Below are 27,933 nucleotides of genomic sequence, written 5' to 3' on the forward strand. Positions count from 1 at the left end.
ATCATCCATTCCTTCTCTCCAGAGATGCTGCTGTTCACGCTGAGTTACTCCTGCATTGTGTGTCTATCTTCAAATGACGTCACGCGCTCCAGATGGCTGTGCAGACGCATGATGATGCTCGCGACCATCGTGCGCCAGTCACTACTGGCCTATTGCATAAATGACGGCCAAGTGGGGCAGGCCCTTTATTCAAATAAAAAGTGTTTGGCAGGTCTTTCAATCACTTGTATCTGTTTCTTCTTGAAGTGCAAGTAATTGGTAGATTGGATTGGGCATTTCCTGTTGTATTTCACTCTAACGCTAACCTGTTGTATCGTGTGTGTGTGTGTGTGTGTGTGTGTGCGTGCGTGCGTGCGTGCGTGTGTGTGTGTGTGTGTGTGTGTGTGTGTGTGTGTGTGTGTGTGTGTGTGTGTGTGTGTGTGTGTGTGTGTGGTGTCAATAAGGTTTACAGGGCCAATTACAGGTAATTACTTATCAACCAAAAATAGATCAAAGGTCCTAGATTCACAAACTCCATGGTTAACTCTCAATTAAATTCTCAATTCTCAACAGATCTTAAAGGGAATGTATCCAGTGCGAATTAAGGTATTACTGCTTGGACAGTGCTTTTATATATCCTACTTCTCCCCCTTGTAATGTAATAATCGCATCACTATACTGTCTGGGAAACAGATACCCTTCAGGTCATGCATGTCTCAATCGATTGAGGCACAGTGTTGCAGCGGCACGGTGGCACAGCGTAGAGTTGCTGCCTTGCAGCCGGAGACCCGGGTTGCAGCCTGACTACGGGTGCTGTCCGTACGTACGTTCACTCTGTGACCGTGTGGGTTTTTGTCTGGGTGCTCCGGTTCCCTCCCACTCTCCAAAGACATACAGGTTTGTCGGTAATTCTCCCTAGTGTGTGGGATAGTGCTGGTCCACAGGGTGATTGCTGGTCGGCACGGACTCTGTGGGCCAAAGGGCCTGTGTCTACACTGTATCTCTAAAGTTTAAACTCGACAAAAGATTGCCGCAAATCTAATGTCAAACACAGTATATGGGGTGCAGTTTAGTTTAGGTTAGTTTAGAGTAGGGATGGGGAACCTTTTCATGCTGGAATGCCGCATTAAGTTAGCTGTAATCTAACAAGGCCGCATCCAAGAAACTTCAATTAGATATAGTTCAAAATGTACATTATTTTGTTAAAATAGCCCTCATGACTTACGAATGTTTTAATTGTGGCCGTCAGTTGGGGAGGATTATTTCGTTGAATCTTCTTTTACTCGTTGGTATTTTAAATATGTTCATTTTAAGGTTAAAATTAAAATAATGAAAGATGAACAAAAACATATTAATAATAATAAAAAGATTTGTTCTACAAAATTTGGATTCATTCAAAAGGCCGCACTTAATGGCTTAGAGGGCCGCAGGTTCCCCACCCCTGGTTTCGAGATACAGCATGGAAACTGCCCTACGGCCCACCGAGACCGCACTGGCCAGCGTTCCCCGCATATTAACATTACCTTACACACACCAGGGAAATTTTTTCATTCATATAAAGTCAATCAACCTACAAACCTGTACGTCTTTGGAGTTTGGGAGGAAACTGAAGATCTTGCAGAAAACCCACGCAGTCACGGGGAGAACGTACAAACCCCGTACAGACAGCACACGTGGCCGGGATCGAACCCGGGTCTCCGGCGCTGCAAGCGCTGTGAGGCAGCAACACTACTCCTACGCCACCATGTCGCCTTCTTGAACAGGAGGGTCTCCATCTGGCATGCTGTGTGCTGTTACCCCTTCCCCATGCCTGCCTTGGTGAGAGCTCACAAATGGTGCCAATTTGCTTCCCGTAGGTTAAGCACCAGGGAGGGATGAGTACTTTTTGTGAGATTGTCGGCGCCTTTGTGGCCACTCTTTTGTGTACTTTGTATGCAAAAACAAAGAATTTCACTGCACCCCTGTGTGTGAAGGTATCATCATCAAACAGGTCCTTCATGCTGATAAGTGATACTGTAGGAACAGAATTAGGCCATGCGACCCATCAAGTCTACTCCACCATTCAATCATCTATCTCATCTTCCAAAACTCATTCTCCTGCCTTCTCCCCATAACCCCTGACACCCGTACTAATCAAGAATCTATCTTTTTCTGCCATTGTCTTGGCCTCCACAGCCTTCTGTGGCAAAGAATTCCACACATTCACCACCCTCTGATTACAGAAATTCCTCCTCATCTCCTTCTGAAAGGAACGTCCTTCGATTCTGAGGCTATGACCTCGGGACTCTCCCACTAGTGGAAACATCCTCTCCACATCCACTCTATCCAGGCCATGCACTAGTCGGCAAGTCCTTACCTGGGGGAGGTTGCTGGAGAAGATCCATGATGACAGAGTCAGCTCCTTTAGTGTAAACAACAATCTCATCGGTCAGAGGGTGCCTGACCACCACCGACATCCGCTTTCGAGTGGAATCAAAGCCCAGCGTGTGCAAGAGTTCAAAAGCCAACTTGCCCACATGGGGCAGCTCCACGGTCACCAGCTCTGGCAGTCTGCCAACCAGGGCGCAGTTGTAGGCCTTGGCGGCATAAACAAGGGCCGCCTCGTCTGGGCTCTCGGCCTCGTAACGCAACTCCCCGTCCTTCCCCTCGGCTATCGTGGTCTCTGCCCGGAAGCCATTTTCGTTCTTCTCCCTCTGTGGGGATCTGCCGGACTCTTCGCCCATCTTTGTGGAGGCAATGTCTGAGGAAGGAGAGACCAAGGTGCTGCTGGAGATTCTGTGCAGCGACTTGCTTGTGGACAGGCTGGAGGAACTGCTGTTGTTCGAGCCCGAGGTCAGGCGACTGGGGGTAAACCGTTTGATGAAGTCTTCCAAGGACTTGACTGGAGACTTGAGCTCAAAGCGGACTCGAACCTTGTGCCTCGGCTGGTTCGGTGACGAAACCATTACGGTGTTACAAACCGTCAGCGCGATGAAAAAGTCGATGGTGTCAGATAGTTCAGGGGTGAGGTGGCTTAGTGGTTGTCCTCGTTTTCTCAACACATCCAGACGACTGGCACATTCATTCACCTTTTCCAACAGCTGGGGGTCTGGTGTGATGTCTTTCTCCTGAAGATAAAGAACATTGAGAATGGGAAGAGTCAGGCCAGCAAGGCTACAAGGACGAACATCTGGGCGGAGGGTGAAGAGGAGTTGATGCAGATGCAAGAGAGATTAGACCACTGGATAACAAGTGGGTAAATGGGGGTATTGGGTGTGCTCTGAGAACTGGCATAGTCGCAATGGGCCAATTGAGTTTAGCTTAATGCCATGTGTACCGAGGTACAATGAAAAGTTTTTGTTGCGTGCTGAGCAGTCAGTGGAAAACATGATTACAATCGAGCCACCCGCAGTGTACAGATACATGATAAAGGGAATAACGTGAATAATGTTTAATGCAAGATAAAGCCAGGAATGTTTTCAAGAGAGAGCTAGATAGGGCTCTTAAAAATAGCGGAGTCAAGGGATATGGGGAGAAGGCAGGAACGGGGTACTGATTGGGGATGATCAGCCATGATCACATTGAATGGCGGTGCTGGCTCGAAGGGCTGAATGGCCTAATCCTGCACCTATTGTCTATTGTCTAAAGTCTGGTCAAAGATAGCTCCAACGAGGTAGATAGTAGTCCAGGACCATATAACCATATAACCAAATTACAGCACGGAAACAGGCCATCTCGGCCCTTCTAGTCCATGCCGAACACTTACTCTCACCTAGTCCCATCTACCTGCACTCAGACCATAACCCTCCATTCTTTTCCCCTCCATATACCTATCCAATTTATTTTTAAATGATAAAAACGAACCTGCCTCCACCACTTCACCAGACTGCTCTCTGGTTGTGGTAGGATGATTCAGTTGCCTGATAACAGCCGGGAAGAAACTGTACCTGAATCTGGTGGTGTGCTTTCTGTGTCGCGAGGAAAGATGATATACGGGAAATATTTCCACACCTTCCAAAACTAGGACGCACACTTGTACAATCACCATTAAAAAAATTCATGCAAGTATTTATTTTACCACAGAGTGCTTGCAACGTGCAATTCCATTCCTCAAAGAAATAGCGTGAATGGGAAATTGGCCATGGAGAGGAATGGAAGAGAATGTTGCAGAGTGCGAGTTTATTTCTTCATTGTCACGTGTAGCGAGCGAGGTACAGTGAAAAGCTTTTGCTCGCATCCCATCTCGTCAAAGAAAAGATGTCAAATACTGGAGTAACTCAGCGGGTCAGGCAGCATCCTTGGAGAACATGGATAGGTGACTTTTCGGGTCGGGACCTTATATCAGACTGATTGCAGGGATAGGGGGAACCATAGAAACATAGACAACAGGTGCAGGATTCAAGAGAGAGTTAGATATAGTTCTTAGGACTAACAGAATCAAGGGATATGGGGAAGAAAGCAGGAACGGGGTTCTGATTCTACGTTTTTATGTTTCTAGAATATAGATGGAGGGTGAAGGAGGGTTAAGTGATTAATTCATTCATATTTGTCTGATTCTTGATAAATACTGGATAGGTTCCTTTTCCTGGAGTGTATTCTACCCTTGACTTGTGTCATGGGATTTGCTACCTAGGAAGGTTTTAATGTTGAAACTAAATGCTAGAGGAAATAGGTGCAGGGGTAGGCCATTCGGCCCTTCGAGCCAGCACTGCCATTCAAAATGATCATGCCTGATCATCCAAAATCAATACCCCGTTCTTGCTTTTTCCCCCATATCCCTTGATTCCTTTAGCCCTAAGAGCTAAATCTAACTCTCTCTTGAAAACATCCAGTGAATTGGCCTCCACTGCCTTCTGTGGTACAGAATTCCACAGATTCACAACTCTCTGGGGGAAAAAGTTTTTCCTCATTTCAGTCCTAAATGGCCTACCCCTTATTCTTAAGGCGCACCTTGGTACCCCTTGATCCCACGTGAAACTGGCGGCACGGTGGCGCAGAGGTAGAGTTTCTGCCCTACACAGACCCAGGTTCGATCCCGATTACGGGTGCTGTCTGTACGGAGTTTGTACGTTCTCCCCCTTGACCTGCGTGGGGTTTTCTCCGGGATCTTCGGTTTCCTTCCACACTCCAAAGACGTACAGGTTTGTAGGGTTAATTGGCTTGGCATGAATGCAAACATTGTCCCTAGTGTGTGTAGGATAGCGTTAGTGTGCGGAGATTGCCGGCCGGTGCAGACTCGGTGGGCCGAAGGGTCTGTTTCCCTCTAAAATAAACTGTAAAAACAAAACTAAAACATCTGCCGGGTTGCGGCGTTTACTGACCATGGGGCTGCTGAAGGCAGTGTGCTTTGACAGGATGCTGGCCCTCTTCGCCTCTGCTCTACTGCCGGTCCGACGGTGGGACTTGGTGCTTTGGGTTCTGTGGCCAACCTTGGCACTCTGGTGGCTGGATGTGCTGTCGCATCTTGGTATTGTTTCCGATTTGGACATACATTCCTCATCCTCCGAGTCAAGGTCTTGGTACATGGCCAACCTCTTCGCTATTTGTGAGGGGGGAAAAAATCTTACGTTAGCTACATATAAAACTGAAATCAAACAGCTGGAAGGGCAAATATTCCTGAATTTAATTAAAAAAAACTGCATTTTACTGTGCTAGTGAGACCACACCTGGCATATCGTGTGCAGTATTGCTCCCCTAATTTGAGGAAGGACATTCTTGCTATAGAAACATAGAAACATAGAAAATAGGTGCAGGAGTAGGCCATTCGGCCCTTCGAGCCTGCACCGCCATTCAATATGATCATGGCTGATCATCCAACTCAGTATTCTGTACCTGCCTTCTCTCCATACCCCCTGATCCCTTTAGCCACAAGGGTCACATCTAACTACCTCTTAAATATAGCCAATGAACTGGCCTCAACTACCTTCTGTGGCAGAGAATTCCAGAGATTCACCACTCTCTGTGTGAAAAATGTTTTTCTCAGCTCGGTCCTAAAAGATTTCCCCCTTATCCTTAAACTGCGACCTTGTTCTGGACTTCCCCAACATCGGGAACAATCTTCCTGCATCTAGCCTGTCCAACCCCTTAAGAATTTTGTACGTTTCTGTAAGATCCCCCCTCAATCTTCTATTGAGGGAGTGCAGCGTAGGTTTACAAGGTTAATTCCCGGGATGGCGGGACTGTCATATGCTGAGAGAATGGAGCGGCTGTGCTTGTATAGTCTGAGTTTAGAAGGATGAGAAGGGATCTTATTGAAACAGTTGTGAGTCTGTGGAATTGACTGGTGGTGCTGGCTCGAAGGGCCGAATGGCCTACTCCTGCACCTATTATCTATTGTCTATTGTCTTCCGCTCAGATTTAAAGCTTGGTTTTAATGCTTTGTCTCTGTCTTCTTCTGCAGAAGTTAATGTATCAACGCATGCCAATCTGTTCTTGTTTCATTTAAAGATTACAGCATGGAAAAAGGCCCTTCAGCCCAACAGGCCCACATCAACCATCAAGCACCCATTCACACTGGTTCCATTGGTGTTATGGTACACCAGTCATTGAAAGTGGGCATGCAGGTGCAGCAGGCAGTGAAGAAAGCGAATGGTATGTTAGCTTTCATAGCAAAAGGATTTGAGTATAGGAGCAGGGAGGTTCTACTGCAGTTGTACAGGGTCTTGGTGAGACCACACCTGGAGTATTGCGTACAGTTTTGGTCTCCAAACCTGAGGAAGGACATTATTGCCATAGAGGGAGTGCAGAGAAGGTTCACCAGACTGATTCCTGGGATGTCAGGACTGTCTTATGAAGAAAGACTGGATAGACTTGGTTTATACTCTCTAGAATTTAGGAGATTGAGAGGGAATCTTATAAAAACTTACAAAATTCTTAAGGGGTTGGACAGGCTAGATGCAGGAAGATTGCTCCCGATGTTGGGGAAGTCCAGGACAAGGGGTCACAGCTTAAGGATAAGGGGGAAATCCTTTAAAACCGAGATGAGAATAACTTTTTTCACACAGAGAGTGGTGAATCTCTGGAACTCCCTGCCACAGAGGGTAGTCAAGGCCAGTTCATTGGCTATATTTAAGAGGGAGTTAGATGTGGCCCTTGTGGCTAAGGGGATCAGAGGGTATGGAGAGAAGGCAGGTACGGGATACTGAGTTGGATGATCAGCCATGATCATATTGAATGGCGGTGCAGGCTCGAAGGGCCGAATGGCCTACTCCTGCACCTAATTTCTATGTTTCTATGTTTCTATCCCCCACTCTCCCATCCAGCCCTTACACACCAGGGGCAATTTACAGAGGCCGATTAACCTACAAATCCACGCATCTTTGTAATGTGGGAGTTAACTGGAGAACCTAGATGAACAGGGGGAACGTGCAAACTCCACGCAGATAGCACCCCAGCTCAGGATCAATCCGTGGTTTTTTTTTTAGAGATACAGTGCGGAAACAGGCCCTTCGGCCCACCGAGTGTGCACTGACTGGCGACCCCCACACATGGACACTATCCTACACACACTAGGGACAATTTACACTTATACCAAACCAATTTACATGTATATCTGTACGTCTTTGGAGTGTGGGAGGAAACCGAAGATCTCGGAGAAAACCCACGCGGTCACGGGGACAGCGTACAAACTCCGTACAGACAGCACCTATAGTCGGGATCTAACCTGTGTCTCCGGTGAGGCAAGCGCTGTAAGGCTGCAACTCTACCGATGCGCCACCGTGGCGCCAGGACTCTTGCGCTGTGAGGCAGCACTACTGCACTGTCCTGCAATATTCTTGATTATTCCATGCTACTATTTACAATGCGAACAACAACAACTCTGCCTCAGGCCTGTTACCCTATGCAGACCTACAATTTGCTGCCATGACATGGACCCGACCCACTGTTTATAGTTAATACATTTTGGAAGGAGATGCGGAGGAATCTCTTTAGTCAGAGGGTGGTGAATCTGTGGAGCCATTTGCCACAGAAGGCTATGGAGGCCTAGTCAATGGATATTTTTAAGGCGGTGATTGGCAGATTCTTGATTAGTCAGGAGGTGTGGGGAGAAGCTAGGAGAATGGGGTTGAGACGGAAAGATAGATCAGCCATCATCGAATGGCGGAGTGGGCTTGATGGGCCGAATGGCCTGATATCTGCTCTAATAACTTATGAAAAACAATGGCTTTTGGAGATCCCCACATGTTGATCCACATCGGGGAATGTGGGAAGAAATAAAATGGGATTAGTGTTGAACTTGGCAGTCAGCTCAGATTCATAGAAAGATAGAAAATAGGTGCAGGAGTAGGCCATTCGGCCCTTCAAGCCAGCACCCGCCATTCAATACCATCGCGGCTGCTCATCCACAATCTGTACCCCGTTGCTGCTTTCTCCCCATATCCCTTGATTCCGTTAGCCCTAAGAGCTATATCCCACTCTATATCAAATCAGTATGCCGATGGCTTTGAGCGCACCCTAACCCTGCGGCTCGGTGAACAGTGAGCATTGCTAATGACAACCAAATGGTCCATGTTTGGCAAAGCAGTCATCCTGCAAATGGAAGAGAGCCATGGAAAAGTACAGCGGTGCAAGGCTTCATTCAGCCCCATTGCCCGAGGCAGCTCTTGGAAAGAGATTTACAGTCAGAAGCCAAACCCCATGCTTTTTCCACAAGGCCTTGCCAAGTGTATATCCAATTCCCTTTCCACTGGGTGCGCGACTGTGCCTTGGTGCCGGTCAACTTTCACCAACCTCCCAGGCAGCGTTTCAGATCATGATGACTTAAAACGTTCCATCCAATATTTTGCCAATTGTCTCTAACCAAATGTAGCCACCACCAGGCTTGCCAGTGGAACTAGTTACTCACTAGTGACCTGTCTCAGAGAAACCTCATCATTCCATGTAATTAAAACAAAAATTTCAGATGTTGGAATTCCAAAATAAGAAGGCCTTCTATCCACTCAGTAGGCTGTGGAGGCCATCAATGGATATTTTTAAGGCAGAGATTTTTAAGGCATGACTTGAGAATTAAGGGACTGAAGTTTAGGGGTAACATGAGGGGGAACTTCTTTACTCAGAGAGTGGTAGCTGTGTGGAATGAGCTTCCAGTGAAGGTGGTGGAGGCAGGTTCGTTTTTATCATTTAAAAATAAATTGGATAGTTATATGGATGGGAAAGGAATGGAGGGTTATGGTCTGAGCGCAGGTATATGGGACTAGGAGAGATTATGTGTTCGGCACGGACTAGAAGGGTCGAGATGGCCTGTTTCCGTGCTGTAATTGTTATATGGTTATATTATATGGTAGATATATAGATTCTTGATTAGTACGGGTGTCAGGGGTTATGGGGAGAAGGCAGGAGAATGGGGTTCGGAGGGAGATATAGATCAGCCATGATTGAATGTTTAAGAAGGAACTGCAGATGCTGGAAAATCGAAGGCACACAAAAATCTGACACACAAGGTCTGAAGAAGGTTTTCGGCCCGAAACTTTGCCTATTTCCTTCGCTCCATAGATGTTGCTGCACCCGCTGAGTTTCTCCAGCATTTTTGTGAGCCATGATTGAATGGCGGAGTAGACTTGATGGGCCGAAGGGCCTAATTCTGCTCCGATCACATATAACCTTACGACCACTTGAGACCTACTTTTCTAACTGGAAACTAGATGGAACACAACCATCTTAATTTTTCGACTTCCCTTACCTGCTCTAAACTCACCCCCATAAGAACGGTCAGAAGAAGGGTTCCGACTCGAAACGTCACCCGTTCCTTCTCTCCAGAGATGCTGCCTGTCCCGCTGAGTGACTCCAGCATTTTGTGTCTATCTTCGCTGGAAACACTTAACAGGTCAGGCAGCATCTGTGGGGAAAGAGAAACAGAGCTAATGTTTCAGACTGAAATATTTCTTCAGAACCCCAGTACTGAGAAATGGCCTTTGATACAAAATACAGGTCCTGTTTCTCCATTTCAGAATGCTGCCTGACCTACTGATTGATTCCAGCTCTTTTATGTTTTTCTTTCATTACAGATCAATTCTGGAGCTTTATTATCTTGTCTCAGCGAGAGTACTTCATGGTAAAATATCCTCAACATGAAGATAGAGAATGATCACCATTCCTCCGCTCTTGAAATGAATATCCCCTTGGTTCCATCCTCCATTACCTGCCATGCTTAGCAGCCAAGCTGTTTCTACAAGTGATCCAAGAAAATAAAAACACTTCCTTTTAAATCAGTTTGATCTTGATGAGTGATGGGCAACGTTTGAAGATCCAAATAGGATTCTCCTGTTCCCAGTCCTGATGTGTCTGCTTGCATTCTTATTTTGATCTGTTGGACTCTGCCTCACCTCCAATGTTGAATACTTAAGAGCAATCCTAGTCTCACGAGTTTCGTTGCGTAATTAAAGTCTGCCGTTCCAAAATAACACTTCTAAATGACCATGTGTACCCTCTTCAAGGTTTTGACAAATAATCTTACAGTATGTCGTCCAGAATTGGACAAAATGTTCCTGCTGAGGCCAAACCTGTGGTTTATTAAGGTTTAAACTAACGTTGGAGGAACAGCATCTCATATTTCTGTTGGTCAGCTTACAACCCAGTGGTATGAATGTTGATTTCTCTAATTTCAAGTAACCTGCATTCCCGCCAACTACTAGTTCCACTGTTTGCAACCTTGTGTCCCTGTCATTAGGACATCTTCCCCAGCCAACAATGGGCCATTAGAGACCCCAGCCTTCCTGAGGTCATCTGTTGCCAGCCTTGTTTTGTTCTGGTCTTTTCTTGCCTCCAGTCACCAACCCCACCCCATCTATCTTTCTGTCTGAAGAAGGGTTCCGACTCAAACCGTCACCACCTATTCCTTCTCTCCAGAAGGGTTTCGGCCCGAAACGTTGCCTATTTCCTTCGCTCCATAGATGCTGCTGCACCCGCTGAGTTTCTCCAGCATTTTTGTGTACCTTCTATTTTCCAGCATCTGCAGTTCCTTCTTAAACAGTGCTGCCTGACCCACTGAGTTACTCCAAGATCCTTGGAATAAATCAGCATCTGCAGTTCCTTCCTACACCCGAGATTTTGTACTCATGGCTGCTACTAAAACACTAACATGGACACACTAGGTGTTAATAACCTGCCCTGCCATTACTTAGCGAGCTCGGCACTGGGCTTCCAGTATATCTTTCCCACACTACTACATTCCGCGTGACCTTGTGGGTCCTCACGGATGCAAGTCTTGGGAATTAATGGTGCTTTTGTTGACAATATTATTTCTCTTCAGGCTTATCTCTGTCGCAGGAGACTTCAACCTTGTTGCTCTTCTCTTCCCTATCTGGCTCCACCAGGTCCCAATGAGCAGGCCAAAGCAAGGGAATGATGAAATGTAAGTCATTCTGGCTTGTACTGGACAAGAGAACGTATATCACATTTATGAAATGCTGAAGAATCCAAGTTTCAAACATGATCATCTATTTCTGAACCTTGTCACGTTCAGGAAAATCTTTCCCTGCAGATAATGTACCGAAAACGGACCACCTGCCACTCGACAAGTAATTTCATAGACGTCTAATAATTTAACGTGAAAATATCCTTTACAAATTACACCAATTTAGGATCAAGATGATGAAAAGGTCTTCATTCAGGAGGTTATGGATGCTTGAAACTCTCTTCCCCATGGGGGTCTTGTTGAGAATATATTCAAGAATGAGTCTGTTGAATTTTAGAAGGCTATGGGAATTGAAGATACAGTATTTTATAGCATAATAGGGGTGGCACGGTGGTGCAGCGGTAGAGTTGCTTCCTTACAGCGCCAGAGACCCGGGTTTGATCCAGGCTACGGGTGCTGTCTGTCCGGAGTTTGTACGTTCTCCCCGTGACCTGCAAAGGTTTTCTCCGGGATCTCCGGTTTCCTCCCACACTCCAAAGACGTACAGGTTTGTGGGTTAATTGGCTTGGTATAATTGTAAATTGTCCCTAGTGTGTGTAGGGCAGTGCTCGTGTGCGGGGTCGCTGGTCGGCACGGACTGACTCGATGGTCCGAAGGGCCTGTTTCCACAGGGTTTCTCTAAACTAAACTAAATTTGCCTGGAATCGAAAGATGCAATAACTGGATAGGAAAACCACTATACGGTGTTGTTATTAGCTATGACCAAACTGAATGGCTGAACAGATTCGAGGATTCATCCGGTCGGTTCCTGCTTCTATTTCGCAATTTCCTGCTGGCCTTTAAGATGCGATGACATTTCCGAGCTGCTCTTTCAGCAGGTTACATTGAAACTGAAGCTTGATTGTGCTTTGATCGCAGTGTTGATTTATTTTTTGCATTTGGATTCAGCGTTGAAAATATGACCCAGTGGTCAACCAGGAAGTAATCTTCTGGTGGAAGTAATCTTAGTTTTAGTTTATTTTCGAAATACCGATTGGAAATAGGCCCTTTGGCCCACTGAGTCCACACCGACCAGAGATTCCCGCACAGTAACACCACGCTCCACACACTGGGACAATTTTACATTTATACCTCGCCAACTAATCTACAAACGTTTACGTCTTTGGAGTGTGGGGGGAACCGAAGATCTCCGAGAAAACCCACGCAGGTCACATGGAGAATGTGCAGACTCCGTACAGACAGCAACTGTAGTCAGGATCGAACCCGGGTCTCTGGAGCTTTAAGGCAGTAGCTCTAGCGCTACGCAACCCTGCCGCCCTAGTCGTGTCGGGATTCTGTAAACACTTTCCTTCACTGATGGTGGGGGGCAATACTCTTCGTCAATGAGGCTCCACATAAAACGCTCGCTTCATGATATCGATAATGGTGATGGCAATTTAGAGTTGTGGTAGAGTTGCTGCTGCCTTACATTGCCAGAGACCCGGGTTCGATCCTGTCTACGGGTGCTTGTCAATACAGCGTTTGGACGTTCTCCCCGTGACCTGCGTGGGTTTTCTCCGAGAACAACGGTTTCCTCCCACACTCCAAAGATGTGCAGGTTTGTAGGTTAATTGGCTTGGTATGAATGTAAAAGTCATCTCTAGTTTGTGCAGGGTAAGTGTTAATGTGCGGGGATCACTGTTCGGCGTGGACTCGGTGGGCCGAAGGGCCTGTTTCCGCGCTGCATCTCTAAACTAAACTAAGCTGAACAATGAGTTTTATAGTGTAAAGGGCCTGTCTCACTTGGACGTTATTTGTGCGTCAATTACGCGGCATCATTTACGCATCACGACACACGACGCAACATCATTTACGCGTCACGCGCGTGTCGTGAGGCGCACGTGACGTGCATTACATGCACATGGCGCGTGGTGAGACGTAGGCTGCGCGCGGTGCCTCAGGATTTTAGGGGTTCACTAAATCTTCGCGCCACCTGCGTGACTCACAATTGACGCCCAAGTGCGACAGGCCCTTAACACACCTGGATGGACATCTTAACTCAGCGGCTGTGAAGAATTAGAACTAGCTGGTGTGCTGCCCTAAGAAACCGTAACCTGAATACAATGATTTATGTAAAAGGGAAGTTCAATATAATAGATCCAAATCAAGACAAATTGAAAAATACAACAATAGAAAAATACAAGTCGATTAATTTGTTGCCTGACCCGACCCGCTGAGTTGCTCCAGCACCTTGTGTCTATCTTTGGTACCTATCAGAGAACCCTTTGATTGAGGTACACAAAATTGCTGGGGAAACTCAGCGGGTGCAGCAGCATCTATGGAGCGAAGGAAATAGGCGACGTTTCGGGCCGAAACCCTTGATTGAGGTAATCTGTTGCTGGATATGATTTGTCTTGGATTTATCTTGCTTCCAGGTTCCATCACCCTCCCCCCCCCCCCCATCCCCTCCCCTCCCCTCCCCTCAATCAGTCTGAAGAAGGGTCCCGACCTGAAACGTCACCTATCCATTTTCTCCAGAGATGCTGCCTGATCCGTTGAGTTACTCCAGCACTTTATGTCTACCTTGAAGATTAATTAGTTGCCTATGTGGTTCGTTAGCAATTATTTCCACTCCCGAATGACAGGAGAGTCAGAATAGACGGCTGATGTCTGGTTTTGAAAGTGCAACGATGTCTCAACGTTCTTGCAACAGTTTGAACTGTGAGTGGCATCAGCCAAATGTGATCCCGTCTATAATGGATAGCCATTCAGAGGACACACCAACAGAAAGCAGATGGGAACTGTAGCTTTAATTATAGATCCCTCTTACTCACTTAGTGACACTGTTGTTATTTACAGCCAATGCCAAACAGAGCAGGAAGCAAAGACTGGACCCTCGATCTTAGTTGACTTTAGTGTAGTTCAGACATACAGCACGGAAACAGGCCCTCTCGCCCACGCCGACCAGCGATCTCCGTACGCTAGCACTATCCTACACACGGGGGACAATTTACAATCTTTATCGAAGCCAATTAACCTCCAAACCTGTCTGATGAAGGGTTTTGGCCCGAAACGTTGCCTATTTCCTTCGTTCCATAGATGCTGCCTCATCCGCTGAGTTTCTCCAGCACTTTTGTCAACCTACAAACCTGTACGTCTTTGGAGTGTGGGAGGAAACCGGAGCGCCCGTGGCAAACCCACGCAGTCACAAAGAGAATGTACAAACTGCGCACAGATAGCGCCCGTCGTCAAGATCGAACCTACGGTCTCTGGGGCTGTAAAGCAGCAACTCTACTGCTACGCCACTGTGCAGACCAAGTAATAGTGAGGAGGAATATAGACCCTTCTATTACTCTGCACAGTTTGTAGAGTCCGTGTGTAGAGGAAAATACAAGGACAGCATATTCTCCACGTTACAATATATGCATGTAGACAATATATATATATATGTTTGTGTGTGTGTATGTGACTATGTATGTATGTATATATTGTATTGTACTTATTGTACTGTATGTATTGTATTGTATGTTGTATTGTACGTATATATTGTATTATAAGCTCACAAGTTCACAAGCTAGTAGAATTAGGCCATTTGGCCCATCGAGTCTACTCCGCCATTCAATCATGATCTCAGCCTCGCAATCCCATTTTCCTGCCTTCTCCCCATAACCGTTGACACCCGTTCTAATCACGAATTTGTCTATCTCTGCCTTAAAAATATCCACTGACTTGGCCTCCGCAGCCCTCTGTGGCAATGAGTTCCACAGATTAACTACCCTCTGACTAAAGAAGTTCCTCCTCACCTCCTTTCTAAAAGAGCGCCTTATAATTCTGAGGCTATGACCTCTGGTCCCAGACTCTCCCACCAGTGGAAACATCCTTTCCACATCCGCTACCTATGCCTTTCATTGTTCTGTAAGTTTCAATGAGATCCCCCCTTCAACCTTCTAAACTCCAGCGAATAGAGGCCCAGTGCTGTCAAAAGCTCATCATATGCTAACCCACTCATTCCTGAAATCATTCTCGTAAACCATCTCTGGACCCTCTCCAGAGCCAGCACTTCCTTCCTCAGATAAGGGGCCCAAATTTGCCCACAGTACTCCAAATGCGGCCTGACCAGCGGCTTATAGAGCCTCAGCATTACATTCTTGTTTTTGTATTCTAGCCCTCTTGAAATAAATTTCAAATAAATTAGTTTGCTTTCTTAACTATAGCGGATAAAAACAGACTGGACAAACTAATCAGGAAGGCCGGCTCAGTGGTCGGGGCTGAGCAACGAACGGTCCAGCAGGTGGCAGAGGCCAGAACTCTAAATAAACTAGGTTCTATAATGACAAACCCCACTCACCCACTCCATGCCCTGAAGGTGATCAAGAGCAGCATCTTCAGTCAGAGGCTGATTGCACCAATGTGCAAAACGGAGAGATACAGGAAGTCCTGTTTACCAGCTGCTATAAGACTTTATAATGAGCATAAATAACTGCACTTTTTTTTTTTAAATTAATTGTATTTTAACTTGTATTTTAACGTATTTTAACTTGTTATGTATGAAAGCGTGGTGTTATGTTTGTCTTGAAGCTGTCGTGGCACTGTAATTTCCTGAAAAGGATTATTAAAGGAATAATCAATCAATCAATAACTACTGATTCGACTTGCTGATTAACTTTTTGGGAATCCTGCACCCGCACTCCCAAGTCCCTTTGCACCTCCGATTTCTGGATTCTCTCCCCATTTAGAATATAGTCTATGCCTTATAGAGCCTCATCATTACATCCCTTTTTGTATACAAGCCCTCTTGATATAAATGCTAGCAGTGAATTTGCCTTCCTTACTACCGATTGTACTTATACAATATATACATTGCAATATTATATATATATATATATATATATATATATCTCTGAGTAAAGACATTCTTGCCCCTAATCTGAGGAAAGACATTCTTGCCCTAATCTGAGGAAAGACATTCTTGCCCCTAATCTGAGGAAAGACATTCTTGCCCTAATCTGAGGAAAGACATTCTTGCCATAGAGGGAGTACAGAGAAGGTTCACCAGACTGATTCCTGGGATGTCAGGACTTTCATATGAAGAAAGACTGGATAGACTCGGCTTGTACTCACTAGAATTTAGAAGATTGAGGGGGGATCTTATAGAAACGTACAAAATTCTTAAGGGGTTGGACAGGCTAGATGCAGGAAGATTATTCCCGATGTTGGGGAAGTCCAGAACAAGGGGTCACAGTTTAAGGATAAGGGGGAAGTCTTTTAGGACCGAGATGAGAAAATCATTTTTTATACAGAGAGTGGTGAATCTCTGGAATTCTCTGCCCCAGAAGGTAGTTGAGGCCAGTTCATTGGCTATATTTAAGAGGGAGTTGGATGTGGCCCTTGTGGCTAAAGGGATCAGGGGGTATGGAGAGAAGGCAGGTACATGATACTGAGTTGGATGATCAGCCATGATCATATTGAATGGCGGTGCAGGCTCGAAGGGCCGAATGGCCTACTCCTGCACCTGTTTTCTATGTTTCTATACATATATATTGTTATACAAGGACTGATTCCTTTACGTTTCATCTTGCCCAGACAGATTACTGTTGATGCCTGACTTACCATTGGCATCGTGTGAGTACTCGACTCCCGCCACTGTGCATCGTCGGAACACCATCTTATTTTCCGTCAGTGTTCCAGTTTTGTCAGAGAATATATACTGTATTTGCCCCAGATCCTCCGTGATGTTCAGCGCCCGGCACTGCAGATGGGAGTCGGTCTCCTCGTCGTACAGGTCGACGTCTTGATGGATGAAAAATACTTGGCAAATCTTGATAATCTCAATGGAAACGTACAGTGAAATTGGAATCAGCACCTGTGTGCGTGAAGAAAATACAACGTCACAAAGATGACAACGGCGGCGGTACTTAAACTATCACCTGCCAAGTGCAGACGCGTCCCGACTTACGCAACAGGCGACTTGCATATGCTCGCAATTAGGTCAATAAGTCTGTACTCTCGTCCTCAGTACAACCAGTTAGAAATTTCCACAGCACTGTACGATCACTCAAGTTTACCGCGGAAACAAAGCCTGCAATAGTGGCGTAGCTTACCCAGGTTTACAAGAATGATCCCAGGAATGAGTAGGTTAACTTATGATGAGCGCTTGTCGGCACTGGGCCTGTACTCGCTGGAGTTTAGAAGAATGAGGGGGGGAACCTCATTGAAACATACGGAATAGTGAAAGGCTTGGATAGAGTGGATGTGGAGAGGGTGTTTCCACCACTGGGAGAGTCTAGGACTAGAGGTCATGGAATGAGAATTAAAGGACGTTCTTTTAGGAAGGAGATGGGGAGATATTTCTTTAGTCAGAGGGTGGTGAACCTGTGGAATTCATTGCCACAGAAGGCTGTGGAGGCTGTCAATAGATATTTTTAAGGCATAGATATATCCTTGATCAGTACGGGTGTCAGAGATACAGTAGATAACTGTAATTAGTGGTGTTATGGGGAGAAGGCAGGAGAATGGAGTTAGGAGGAAGGGATAGATCAGCCATGGTTGAATGGCGTAGTAGACTTGATGGGCCGAATGGCCTAATTCTGCTCCTATCACATATGAACGTATTTCATCTGAATTACCTGAAGTACTATTATCATCGTAAAGAACAAATATAATCCAGACAATGCAGGGGATAAGGACGTGCCATCAGCACTGAGGACGTCAAATACTGGCCGCTGATCTCCGTATCCGGCCACCCACAGACCATGACCTGTGTATTGTAAGAAAGAATATGACGTTAAGAAGCACACCCAACAAGGGCAGTCACGGTGGCGCAGCGGTAGAGTTGCTGCCTTATAGCGAATGCAGCGTCGGAGACCCGGGTTCGATCCCGACTACGGGTGATGTCTGTATGGAGTTTGTACGTTCTCCCCGTGACCTGCGTGGGTTTACTCCGAGATCTTCGGTTTCCTGCCACACTCCAAAGACGTACAGGTATGAAGGTTAATTGGCTTGGTCAATGTAAAGATTGGCTCTAGTGTGTATAGGATAGTGTTAATGTGCGGGGATCGCTGGTCGGCACGGACCTGGTGGGCTGAAGGGCCTGTTTCCGTGCTGTATCTCTAAAACCAAACTGAATTTAACCTGCCAGGCATAGTATTCTGGCTGGTGGATCTCACAGATCTGAGAATTGCTGTTGCAGGAGCTTGGGCCCTCTCCCCGGCAGCAGTGTGAAACTATACGAGACCGTTTGCAATTCCGGTTTTACACGGGACCCTGAAAGGGGCTTACAACATTACAGGCATTGCTATTTAGCAATGCCACGTTACATCATTTTCCAAGGGAAACCACCGCAGTCTGGATTCTCGTCTGACCACCCCCCATCACAAATTGTGCTCAGTGTGAATGAGCTATTGCCCACCTCAGCAGCAATGTATTGACGCAGGTTTTGGTCCAATGCCCACTGTGGGATTATAGAGTCATGCAGCCGAGAAACATGCTCTGCATCTCAACTCATCTATGCCAAGCAAGATGCCCATCAAACCTAGTCCCAGTTTCCTATATTTGTCCCATTTTCTCCAAATCTTCCCCATTCATGTATCATGTATCACGGCCTAAAATGGCCGTGGGACTTATCATCACCCGCCTGGGGCTTGGACATCGGGAGAGACATGGCGAGCAGGGGAGAGAAAAGACTTTGCCTTCCATCACAGTGGGTTCACTGTGATGGATGTTTGTGTGAATTTAATTGTGTGTATGTCTGTAGGACATTGTCTTTGTTTGTATGGCTGTGTAAACGAAATTTCGATTGAGTCTCACTGAGGCTCAAATGACAATAAATTTGTATTGTATTGTATTGTATTGTATCTGTACAGATGTCAATAGACAATAGGTGCAGGAGTAGGCCATTCGGCCCTTTGAGCCAGCACTGCCAATCAATGTGATCATGGCTGATCAATGTGATCATGGCTGTCTTTTAAGTTTAAGAGGTAACTTTTTCACTCACAGGATAGTCCGTATCTGGAATGAGCTGCCAAAGGAAGCTATAGATGCAGATACAATTATAACTTGAAAAGACATTTGGACGGGGCCTTGACCAGAAACATCACCTATTCCTTTTCTCCAGAGATGCTATCTGACCCGCTGAGTTACTCCAGCTTTCTGTGTCTATCATTTGAACGGACATATGGATAAGAAAGGTTTAGTGGGCTACGGGACCAGAGGAAGGAAATGGGATTCACCCAGTATGCAATCTTGGTTGGCATGGGCAATGTGGGCTGAAGGGCCTGTTTCTGTGCTGTATCTCTATATGACTCTAAATGTTGTTTTGTACCTGCATCCTCTGGCAAATTGTTTCATAAAACCACCACCACCTCTATGTAAAACAAAAAACCCACAGGTTCCTATTAAACTGTTCCCATCTCACCCTTAAGCTTATGCCCTCTGAGTCTTGATTCCCCAACTCTGGGAGAGAGAGTGTCCGCATTCACCAGATGTATGCCACTCATGATTTTATACACCTCCATTAGATCACCCCCAGTCTCCTATGCTCCAGAGAATAAAATGACGGCATCATTGATGGTGTAATAATTGGTCACTGTGCAGTTAGCCAACAGCCTTTTTGGTGATCATATTTTAGGAAAGGATATATCGTCTACCCATCCCCTCTTTCTTCTGAGTCAATAGACAATAGGTGCAAGGAGTAGGCCATTCGGCCCTTCGAGCCAACACCACCATTCAATGTGATTACGGCTGATCATCCCCAATCAGTACCCCGTTCCTGCCTTCTCCCCATATCCCCTGACTCGGCTATCTTTAAGAGCCCTATCTAGCTCTCTCTTGAAAGTATCCAGAGAACCGGCATCCACCGCCCTCTGAGGCAGAGAATTCCACAGACTCACAACTCTCTGTAAGAAAAAGTGTTTCCTCGTCTCCGTTCTAAATGGCTTTCCCCTTATTCTTAAACTGTGGCCCCTGGTTCTGGACTCCCCCAACATCGGGAACATGTTTCCTGCCTCTAGCATGTCCAAATCCTTAACAATCATATGGCTCAATAAGATGCCCTCTCATCCTTCTAAACTCCAGAGTGTACAAGCCCAGCTGCTCCATTCTCCAGTCAGGATTCCAGCGCAAGTACTTGCTGGGGTAAGACGTATGAAAATATGAAAATACGTTTGTATAATTGGTCGGGTTGCTGCTGCAGACCCAAGTTTGATCATGGCAACAGATGCCGTCCATACGGAGTTTGCGCATTCTCCATGTGACCTGCATGGGTTTTCTCCAGGTGCTCTGGTTTCCTCCTACACTCCAAAAGTGTGTAGGTTTGTAGGTTAATTGGCTTGGTATAAGTGCAAATTGTCCCTAGTGTGTGCAGGATTGTGTTAATGTGCGGGGATCGCTGGTCAGCGAGGACTCGGTGGGCCGAAGTGCCGGTTTCGGCACTGTATCTCTAAACTAAACTAAAGAAATATAGGAAATACCTCATCCTTGCCTCTGGAACTGTTACTCCCTGCTTATATTCTCTTGGGGGTCAGAGTATATTACTCTAAATCAACTTACCAATGGCTGAGAAAAGACACATCACGACAAGGATGATAACACACCAGAAGACATCTACATTCATCTGTCTCTCCAGCTTGCTGCGCTTGTAACGGGGACCATTGTTGTTTAGCATGGCTTTAGTCTCATGGCCTGGAGGAGGAGGAGGAAAATAGTTGAGGAAGGAGGTTACTGGCCTGGCAAGAGACTTGAGCAAAGCTTGGAATAAAGCGGATGAAAGGTCATGCTCCAAATGTGCAAAACACTAGTCGGGCTACAGCTGGATCTCTGCATAAGATTATGATCGTCGCATAGTAGATAGACATGGCAGCACAGTGTGAGCGCAGAGAAAAAACTGGAGAAATATAGATATGCACTCTGATCCTCCCATTTGCTCTATCTATCGCACCATAGTTTGACTTGATTGTATCTAGGTATAGTAATATCTGATCTACTGGATTGTTTTTCACAATGTTCTGGGCCTAAACTGGCTGATGAAACATGATGTAGTTAAAACCTGATGAATGTTAGCATTCATAGCAAAAGGATTTGAGTATAGGAGCAGGGAGGTTCTACTGCAGTTGTACAGGGTCTTGGTGAGACCACACCTGGAGTATTGCGTACAGTTTTGGTCTCCTAACCTGAGGAAAGACATTCTTGCCACAGAGGGAGTACAGAGAAGGTTCACCAGACTGATTCCTGGGATGTCAGGACTTTCATATGAAGAAAGATTGGATAGACTCGGCTTGTACTCGCTAGAATTTAGAAGATTGAGGGGGGATTTTATAGAAACTTACAAAATTCTTAAGGGGTTGGACAGGCTAGATGCAGGAAGAATGTTCCCGATGTTGGGGAAGTCCAGAACAAGGGGTCACAGTTTAAGGATAAGGAATTTTTCACACAGAGAGTGGTGAATCTGTGGAATTCTCTGCCACAGAAGGTAGTTGAGGCCAGTTTGTTGGCTATATTTAAGAGGGAGTTAGATGTGGCCCTTGTGGCTAAAGAGATCAGGGAGTATGGAGAGAAGGCAGGTACAGGATACTGAAGAAAGGACAAAGGAGGAGGAGGAGCCCGAAGGCTGAGGGATGGGAGGAGATACCCGCTGAGTTCCTCCAGCATTTTTGTGTACCTAGCATCTATGGAGGGAATGGGCAGACAACGTGTTACATTGGGATCCTTTCTCAGACTGATCTTTCTGAAGAGCATCAGTCTGAAGAAGGGTCCTGATCCGAAACATCATCTGTCCATCCCATCCACAGATGATTCTTGACCTGCTGAGTTCCTCCAGCATTTTATTGTTTTGCTCAAGATTCGAGCAGCTGTATTTTTTTGTGTGTCACCATGATTTCTGAAGTCGGAAAACCAAATGTCCAACGAGACAAGTTTAAAGAAACTTTATTCTGAGTTTCAGAGCAGCAAGAAGTTTTGTGGAAACTGCAGAATTATCACCAAGAGGTAGAGAGACATGCAGTAATAAGTTCAAAATTCACTGCTACCCATATTACTAAAATAGCAAATGGAACATGCACATACCACCATCATACGTGTGAGAGATGTGGTGCTGATTAATATGACCTCATTACAGCAATTATTTCAAAACATGACCTGGGGGTGAGAATATGAGATGGGGAGGGATGAGGAAGTTCATAAAATGATGGAGAATAAATTTAAAAGGCAGCGAGAGAAAAACAAAGAAATGGAAAGAGTAAAGAGAAAGTGAAGGGAGAAAGAAAACATAGAAAATAGATGCAGGAGTAGGCCATTCGGCCCTTCGAGCCTGCACCGCCATTCACTATGATCATGGCTGATCACTGAAAGAGATGTATATAACACGAGTCGGAGATTTTAATTATGAAGAAGGGTTTCGACCCGAAACGTCACCCATTTCTTCTCTCCATAGATTTTGCCTGTCCCACTGAATTACTCCAGCTTTTTGTGTTATAGAGCGTTTTATTGAGCTGCCACAAAGCAGACAATGTGTCACAAACAAATTGTCAGCATAACAATTGTGGTGAATCTGTGGAATTAATTGTCACAGGAGGCTGTGGAGGCAAAGTTAGTGGATATATTTAAGGCAGAGATAAATAGATTCTTGATTAGTACGGGTGATTTGGCCTTCCATCACAGCGATGTGATGGATGTTTATGTAAATTATGTTGTGTCTTGGGTCTATTTGTTTGTAATGTATGGCTGCAGAAACGGCATTTCGTTTGGACCTCAAGGGGTCCAAATGACAATAAATTGAATTGTATTGTATGTATTGTATTGTATTGTATTGTGACAGATGTTATGGGGAGAAGGCAGGATAATGTGGTTTGGAGGGAGAGCCGTGATTGAATGGTGGAGTAGATTTGATGGGCTGAATGGCCTAATTCTACTCCTATCACTTATGGTCTTTTGATAACCCATTGCTGAGATCCAGATCAACTATGACGCATGGCATAAGATTCGTTATAATGAAGAACTATATTCATATTGTATCAGCATTACAAGCCAACTCCTCAAATCAATGCTGGCACGCAAAGTAAAAGGAAAATATTTCCTCGTGGTTCTAGGTCCATTCGTATCCACTTTGAGTATTGACATCAAATTAAGACTTTTCACATAAACAAATCAATCTGAATTTAGTAGAAGTCAATTAGTAGTCAGCACAATAGTCACATTTTAAACCAGTTCTGAAGATAGCCTGATTTTAATCCGGGATTTGGCTGGAGAATGGCTTCTGATTATCAGTACATCATAATTACATTTGTTGGTGGTTGTGGCTCTATTTACAAAGGGCACAGAACAGAATTTTAGTCAGAGGTTAATGAATCTGTTGAATTCAGATATTTTTAAGGCAGAGATACAGTAGATAACCGTAATTAGTGGTGTTATGGGGAGAAGGCAGGAGGATGGGGTTAGGAGGGAGGGATAGATCAGCCATGATCGAATGGCGGAGTAGACTTGATGGGCCGAATGGTCTAATTCTGCTCCTAGAACTCATGAGCATAAAGGAAGCAGTCTGCCAACCGGCATCCAGTGTGACCAGGTGGCTTTGGCACCTCGTTCACCAGTTGTGTTTCAGCCACAAATGACAAATTTCATACTTTTGTCTTATTACCAAATTGTAATAAGATGGTAATTTTGGTGCGGCACGGTGGCACAGCGGTAGAGTTGCTGCTTTACAGCACCAGAGACCTGGGTCCCATCCTGACTACGCGAGTTGCCTGTACAGAGTTTGTACATTCACCACGTAACCACATGGCTTTTCCCCCAGCGCTCTGGTTTCCTCCCACACTCCCAAAGATATACACGTTTGTTGGCAAATTTTCTTGGTACAATTGTAAATTGTCTCTAGTGTGTGTAGGATAGTGTTAGTGTACGGGGATCGCTGGTCGGTGCGGTCTCAGTGGGCTAAGGGCCTGTTTCTGCGTTGTATCTCTAAACTAAACTAAACTCAACTGCCAAAGAGTTTTGCCTTTTGGTCAGTGGTGGGAAAGAGAAGAGCAATGAGCTGGATTAGTAAAGACTCCCCTCTCAACCATTCCCAACCACAAGACAGATCACCAGAAAACATTCTTCAGTGAGATGTAACAAGAACATTCTTCAGTAAGAGGGAGTACAGAGAAGGTTCACCAGACTGATTCCTAGGATGTCAGGACTTTCATATGAAGAAAGACTGGATAGACTCGGCTTGTACTCGCCAGCATTTAGAAGATTGAGGGGGGATCTTATAGAAACTTACAAATTTCTTAAGGGGTTGGACAGGCTAGATGCAGGAAGATTGTTCCCAATGTTGGGGAAGTCCAGAATAAGGGGTCACAGTTTAAGGATAAGGGGGAAGTCTTTTAGGACCGAGATGAGAAAAACATTTTTCACACAAAGTGGTGAATCTCTGGAATTCTCTGCCACAGAAGGTAGTTGAGGCCAGTTCATTGGCTATATTTAAGAGGGAGTTAGATGTGGCCCTTGTGGCTAAAGGGATCAGGGGGTATGGAGAGAAGGCAGGGATGGGATACTGAGTTGGATGATCAGCCATGATCATATTGAATGGCGGTAAAGGCTCGAAGGGCTGAATGGCCTACTCCTGCACCTATTTTCTATGTTTCTATGTTTCTATGTCATTGGGAAGTCACAATTCCAGAAGAGTGACAATAAAAAAAAAGAAAACCTCCCAATGTCAAGCTTTCAATTGCAACATGGGGTCAAGGAAAGAGCGTTGACGTCGCGGCCCTGTTTCCACCAATATTTCCACCACTACCCACAAGAAGCGCAAGACTCCATTGTATGCAGATGCCGAGAAGCGTGTTCAGCTCTGGCTGAACAATTTCTAATCTTGTGATGTGGACTCGATAAGATGAATTGCAATGTAACCGGCACAGTGATGCAGCCAGTAGAACTGCTGCCTCAAACTACCAGAGATCCAGGTTCGATCCTGACTCTGCATGGAGTTTGCATGTTCTCGCCATGACCTACATGGGTTTTCTCCAGGTGCTCCTGTTTCCCCCCACACTCCAAAGACGTACAGGTTTGTAGGAAAAATGACTTGGTAAAATTTTAACTTGTCCCTGGTATGTGTAGGATAGCGTTAGTGTGCGGGGATCGCCTGTCGGCATGGACTCGGTAGGTTGAAGGGCCAGTTTCTGTGCTGTATCTCTAAACTAAACTAAACTTTCAAGAAATGTATTAACAACCTTTTGGTAGTTTTAAGAGCAGCAGCAGGAAATGGTGTATTTGAACGAGGAATGTGAGAATAGAGATATCACAAGATCTAACTTTATCCTACAGATCGTATTGAACTGTGCTTCTGAAATCCAGGTTTATTGATTACAATGAAACCAAATCCCAGAAGAGGACGCCAGTGAGTGTAAGTTGTTATATAGCAGTCAGAAGAAGGGTTTTGACCCGAAACAGATCAGTCCGAAGAAGGGTCTTGACCTGGAACAGATCAGTCTGAAGAAGGGTCTCGAACCGAAATGTCACTCATTCCTTCTCTCCAGAGATGCTGCCTGTTCCGCTGAGTTACTGATGTTGGGAAGTTCCAAAGTCGCAAGAGGTTCAACCAGGGGTCCAATCGCCCGCGCGGGGAGCTGAGATCCCCCCGATGCGAGAGCTTGATCGCCCCGATGCGGAGGGCCCGACCGCTGACTACGGGGGCCAAGATCGTTCCGTCAACGGAAGGCTCGAACAAAGAAGGGAAGAGATTGAACTTTTTGCTCGCCTTCCATCACAGTGAGGAATGTGGAGGAGTCACTGTGGTGGATGTTTATGTTAAAATGTATTTTTTGTGTCTTGTTGCCTTTTATTGATATGACTGTATGTCAAATTCCTCATATTGAATTTGACTGTATATCAAATTCCTCGTGTGTTGCAAAACATAATTGGCTAATAAAGTATGATTATGCTGATGATTATTATGACTACTCCAGCATTTTGTATCTATCTTTGGTTTAAACCAGCATCTGTAGTTCCTTGCTACACGCCATTATATATGGCATGTTTAACACACATTATCAAAGGCATAGATGTGGTCCCATCACAAGACAATGCTCCTGTGAAAAGACATACACTTGTATGTATGTACCTGCATAGATCGCAATGCCCACAACCTCTTCTGTGTTTCTAATGGTGCATCCACGAAGTAAGAGATTGTCTTTAGAAAGTCCAGCTTTCTTCTCATTTTTGTATATTCTGTAACAAGAGGAAATTTGGGTTAATCAAAACTTTGCTTTTACACAGGCTTTGCAGTCCCTTTACAAGCTCAGTTGTCCTATAATTATGCCTGGTTGATGATCCTTTGAACCCGTTGTACTTACTTATTTGTACTGCATTCGAACAGCAACTGGTAACATGCTTAGTTTACTATGTAGCCTGTTTAGTTTATTGATTAGCACGGGTGTCAGGGGTTATGGGGAGAAGGCAGGAGAATGAGGTTAGGAAGGAGAGATAGATCAGCTATGACTGAATGGCGGAGTAGACTTGATGGGCTGATGGGCCTAATTCTGCTCCTATCACTTATGGACTTACTTATGCACTTGGTTTGTCATCCATTCAATGACGGTCAGAGGTTGCTAGATAGAGTCATGCAGCTCAGGAACAGGTCCTTTGGTCCAACTTTCCCCAGCTGTCCAAGGTGTCCCAGCTACACTAGTCCCACCTAGTTTAGTTTAGTGTTGGCACCTCCTTTGTTAGCGATAAGTCGACAACCTGATGAAGGTTTTAAGGCTCAGTGATAACATATATCTGACAAAGGAATGGTCCGCATGGGCTAACATCACCAATTTGCAGTTACAGAGCACCTTTCAATTAGCAAAATGTCGCAGGTCTTCTCAAGGGAGAGTCATCAACCAACCTTTAACACAAAGCACACTCCATGCTCTCACCTCTCCCTAATTCTCCACCTCCTCTAGTAATCCATTGAAATGTGAATATGCTTCCATTTCTGGCCTCTTGAATATCCCTGGTTTTAACGGTTCCTCTGTTGGCATCTATGCCTCCATTTACCTAGTCTAACTGCGAAGCTCTCACCATTAATTGTCAGATCCAAGATGTGTACTGGTCACAGAAGTGGATCTGCAATCACACATTACAATCGCTCCACACTTTTAAATCTCTACTCCAACAGCAACATTTCTTACTTTAACTATGATCCTTGGTTATTTACTAGCTTTATCTTGCACTAAATGTTCTTCCCTTATTACGTTTCTGCACTCTGTGAATGGCTCGATTGTAATCATGTATTGCCTTTCCGCTGACCGGGATACAAGAACGGAACTCACTATCAAAACGTGGAGGGGACGGGGGACACAATTTTTTGGTGGCCGCGCGCGCATGCGCACACTCACACACACACGCGCGCGCGAGGCTTCGGAGGCTCAATCCAGCGCTAAATGCAGCTCAACCGCCTGTCTCACCGGGTTAACTAACAGCCCTGTCTGGACTGACGGGAGACTAGCGCTGCTTATCTGCGCTGGCCATATTTCCCGCAAGCCCAGGCAGGTTAACCTGGCGGGGATGTCGCCCACCTCTCAAAACATGGGGAGGGACGTGTCCCCTCTGGCCCCCCCCGGGTTTTCCGCCCCTGCTGGGATAGCACGCAACAAAAGCTTTTCATTGTACCTCGGTGAAAGTGACAG

General features: G+C 45.5%; 1 protein-coding gene across 4 annotated transcripts in view; it reads right to left on the bottom strand.

Annotated features, from left to right (window-relative positions):
• The window catches only part of atp10a (ATPase phospholipid transporting 10A (putative)), a 434,067-nt gene that overhangs the window by 77,498 nt on the left and 328,636 nt on the right, over positions 1-27,933 (bottom strand). For all 4 annotated transcript variants that reach the window (XM_033023252.1, XM_033023255.1, XM_033023254.1 and 1 more), the window contains 6 exons: positions 26,382-26,488; positions 20,837-20,968; positions 17,917-18,047; positions 16,901-17,153; positions 5,280-5,497; positions 2,336-3,086 (listed from right to left, as the gene is read on the bottom strand). In XM_033023252.1, coding sequence (XP_032879143.1) covers positions 2,336-3,086; positions 5,280-5,497; positions 16,901-17,153; positions 17,917-18,047; positions 20,837-20,968; positions 26,382-26,488 — 1,592 coding nt within the window. The remainder of the gene's footprint in view (positions 1-2,335; positions 3,087-5,279; positions 5,498-16,900; positions 17,154-17,916; positions 18,048-20,836; positions 20,969-26,381; positions 26,489-27,933) is intronic.

This window comes from Amblyraja radiata, chromosome 6 (assembly GCF_010909765.2).
Source record: "Amblyraja radiata isolate CabotCenter1 chromosome 6, sAmbRad1.1.pri, whole genome shotgun sequence".
NCBI lineage: Eukaryota > Metazoa > Chordata > Chondrichthyes > Rajiformes > Rajidae > Amblyraja > Amblyraja radiata.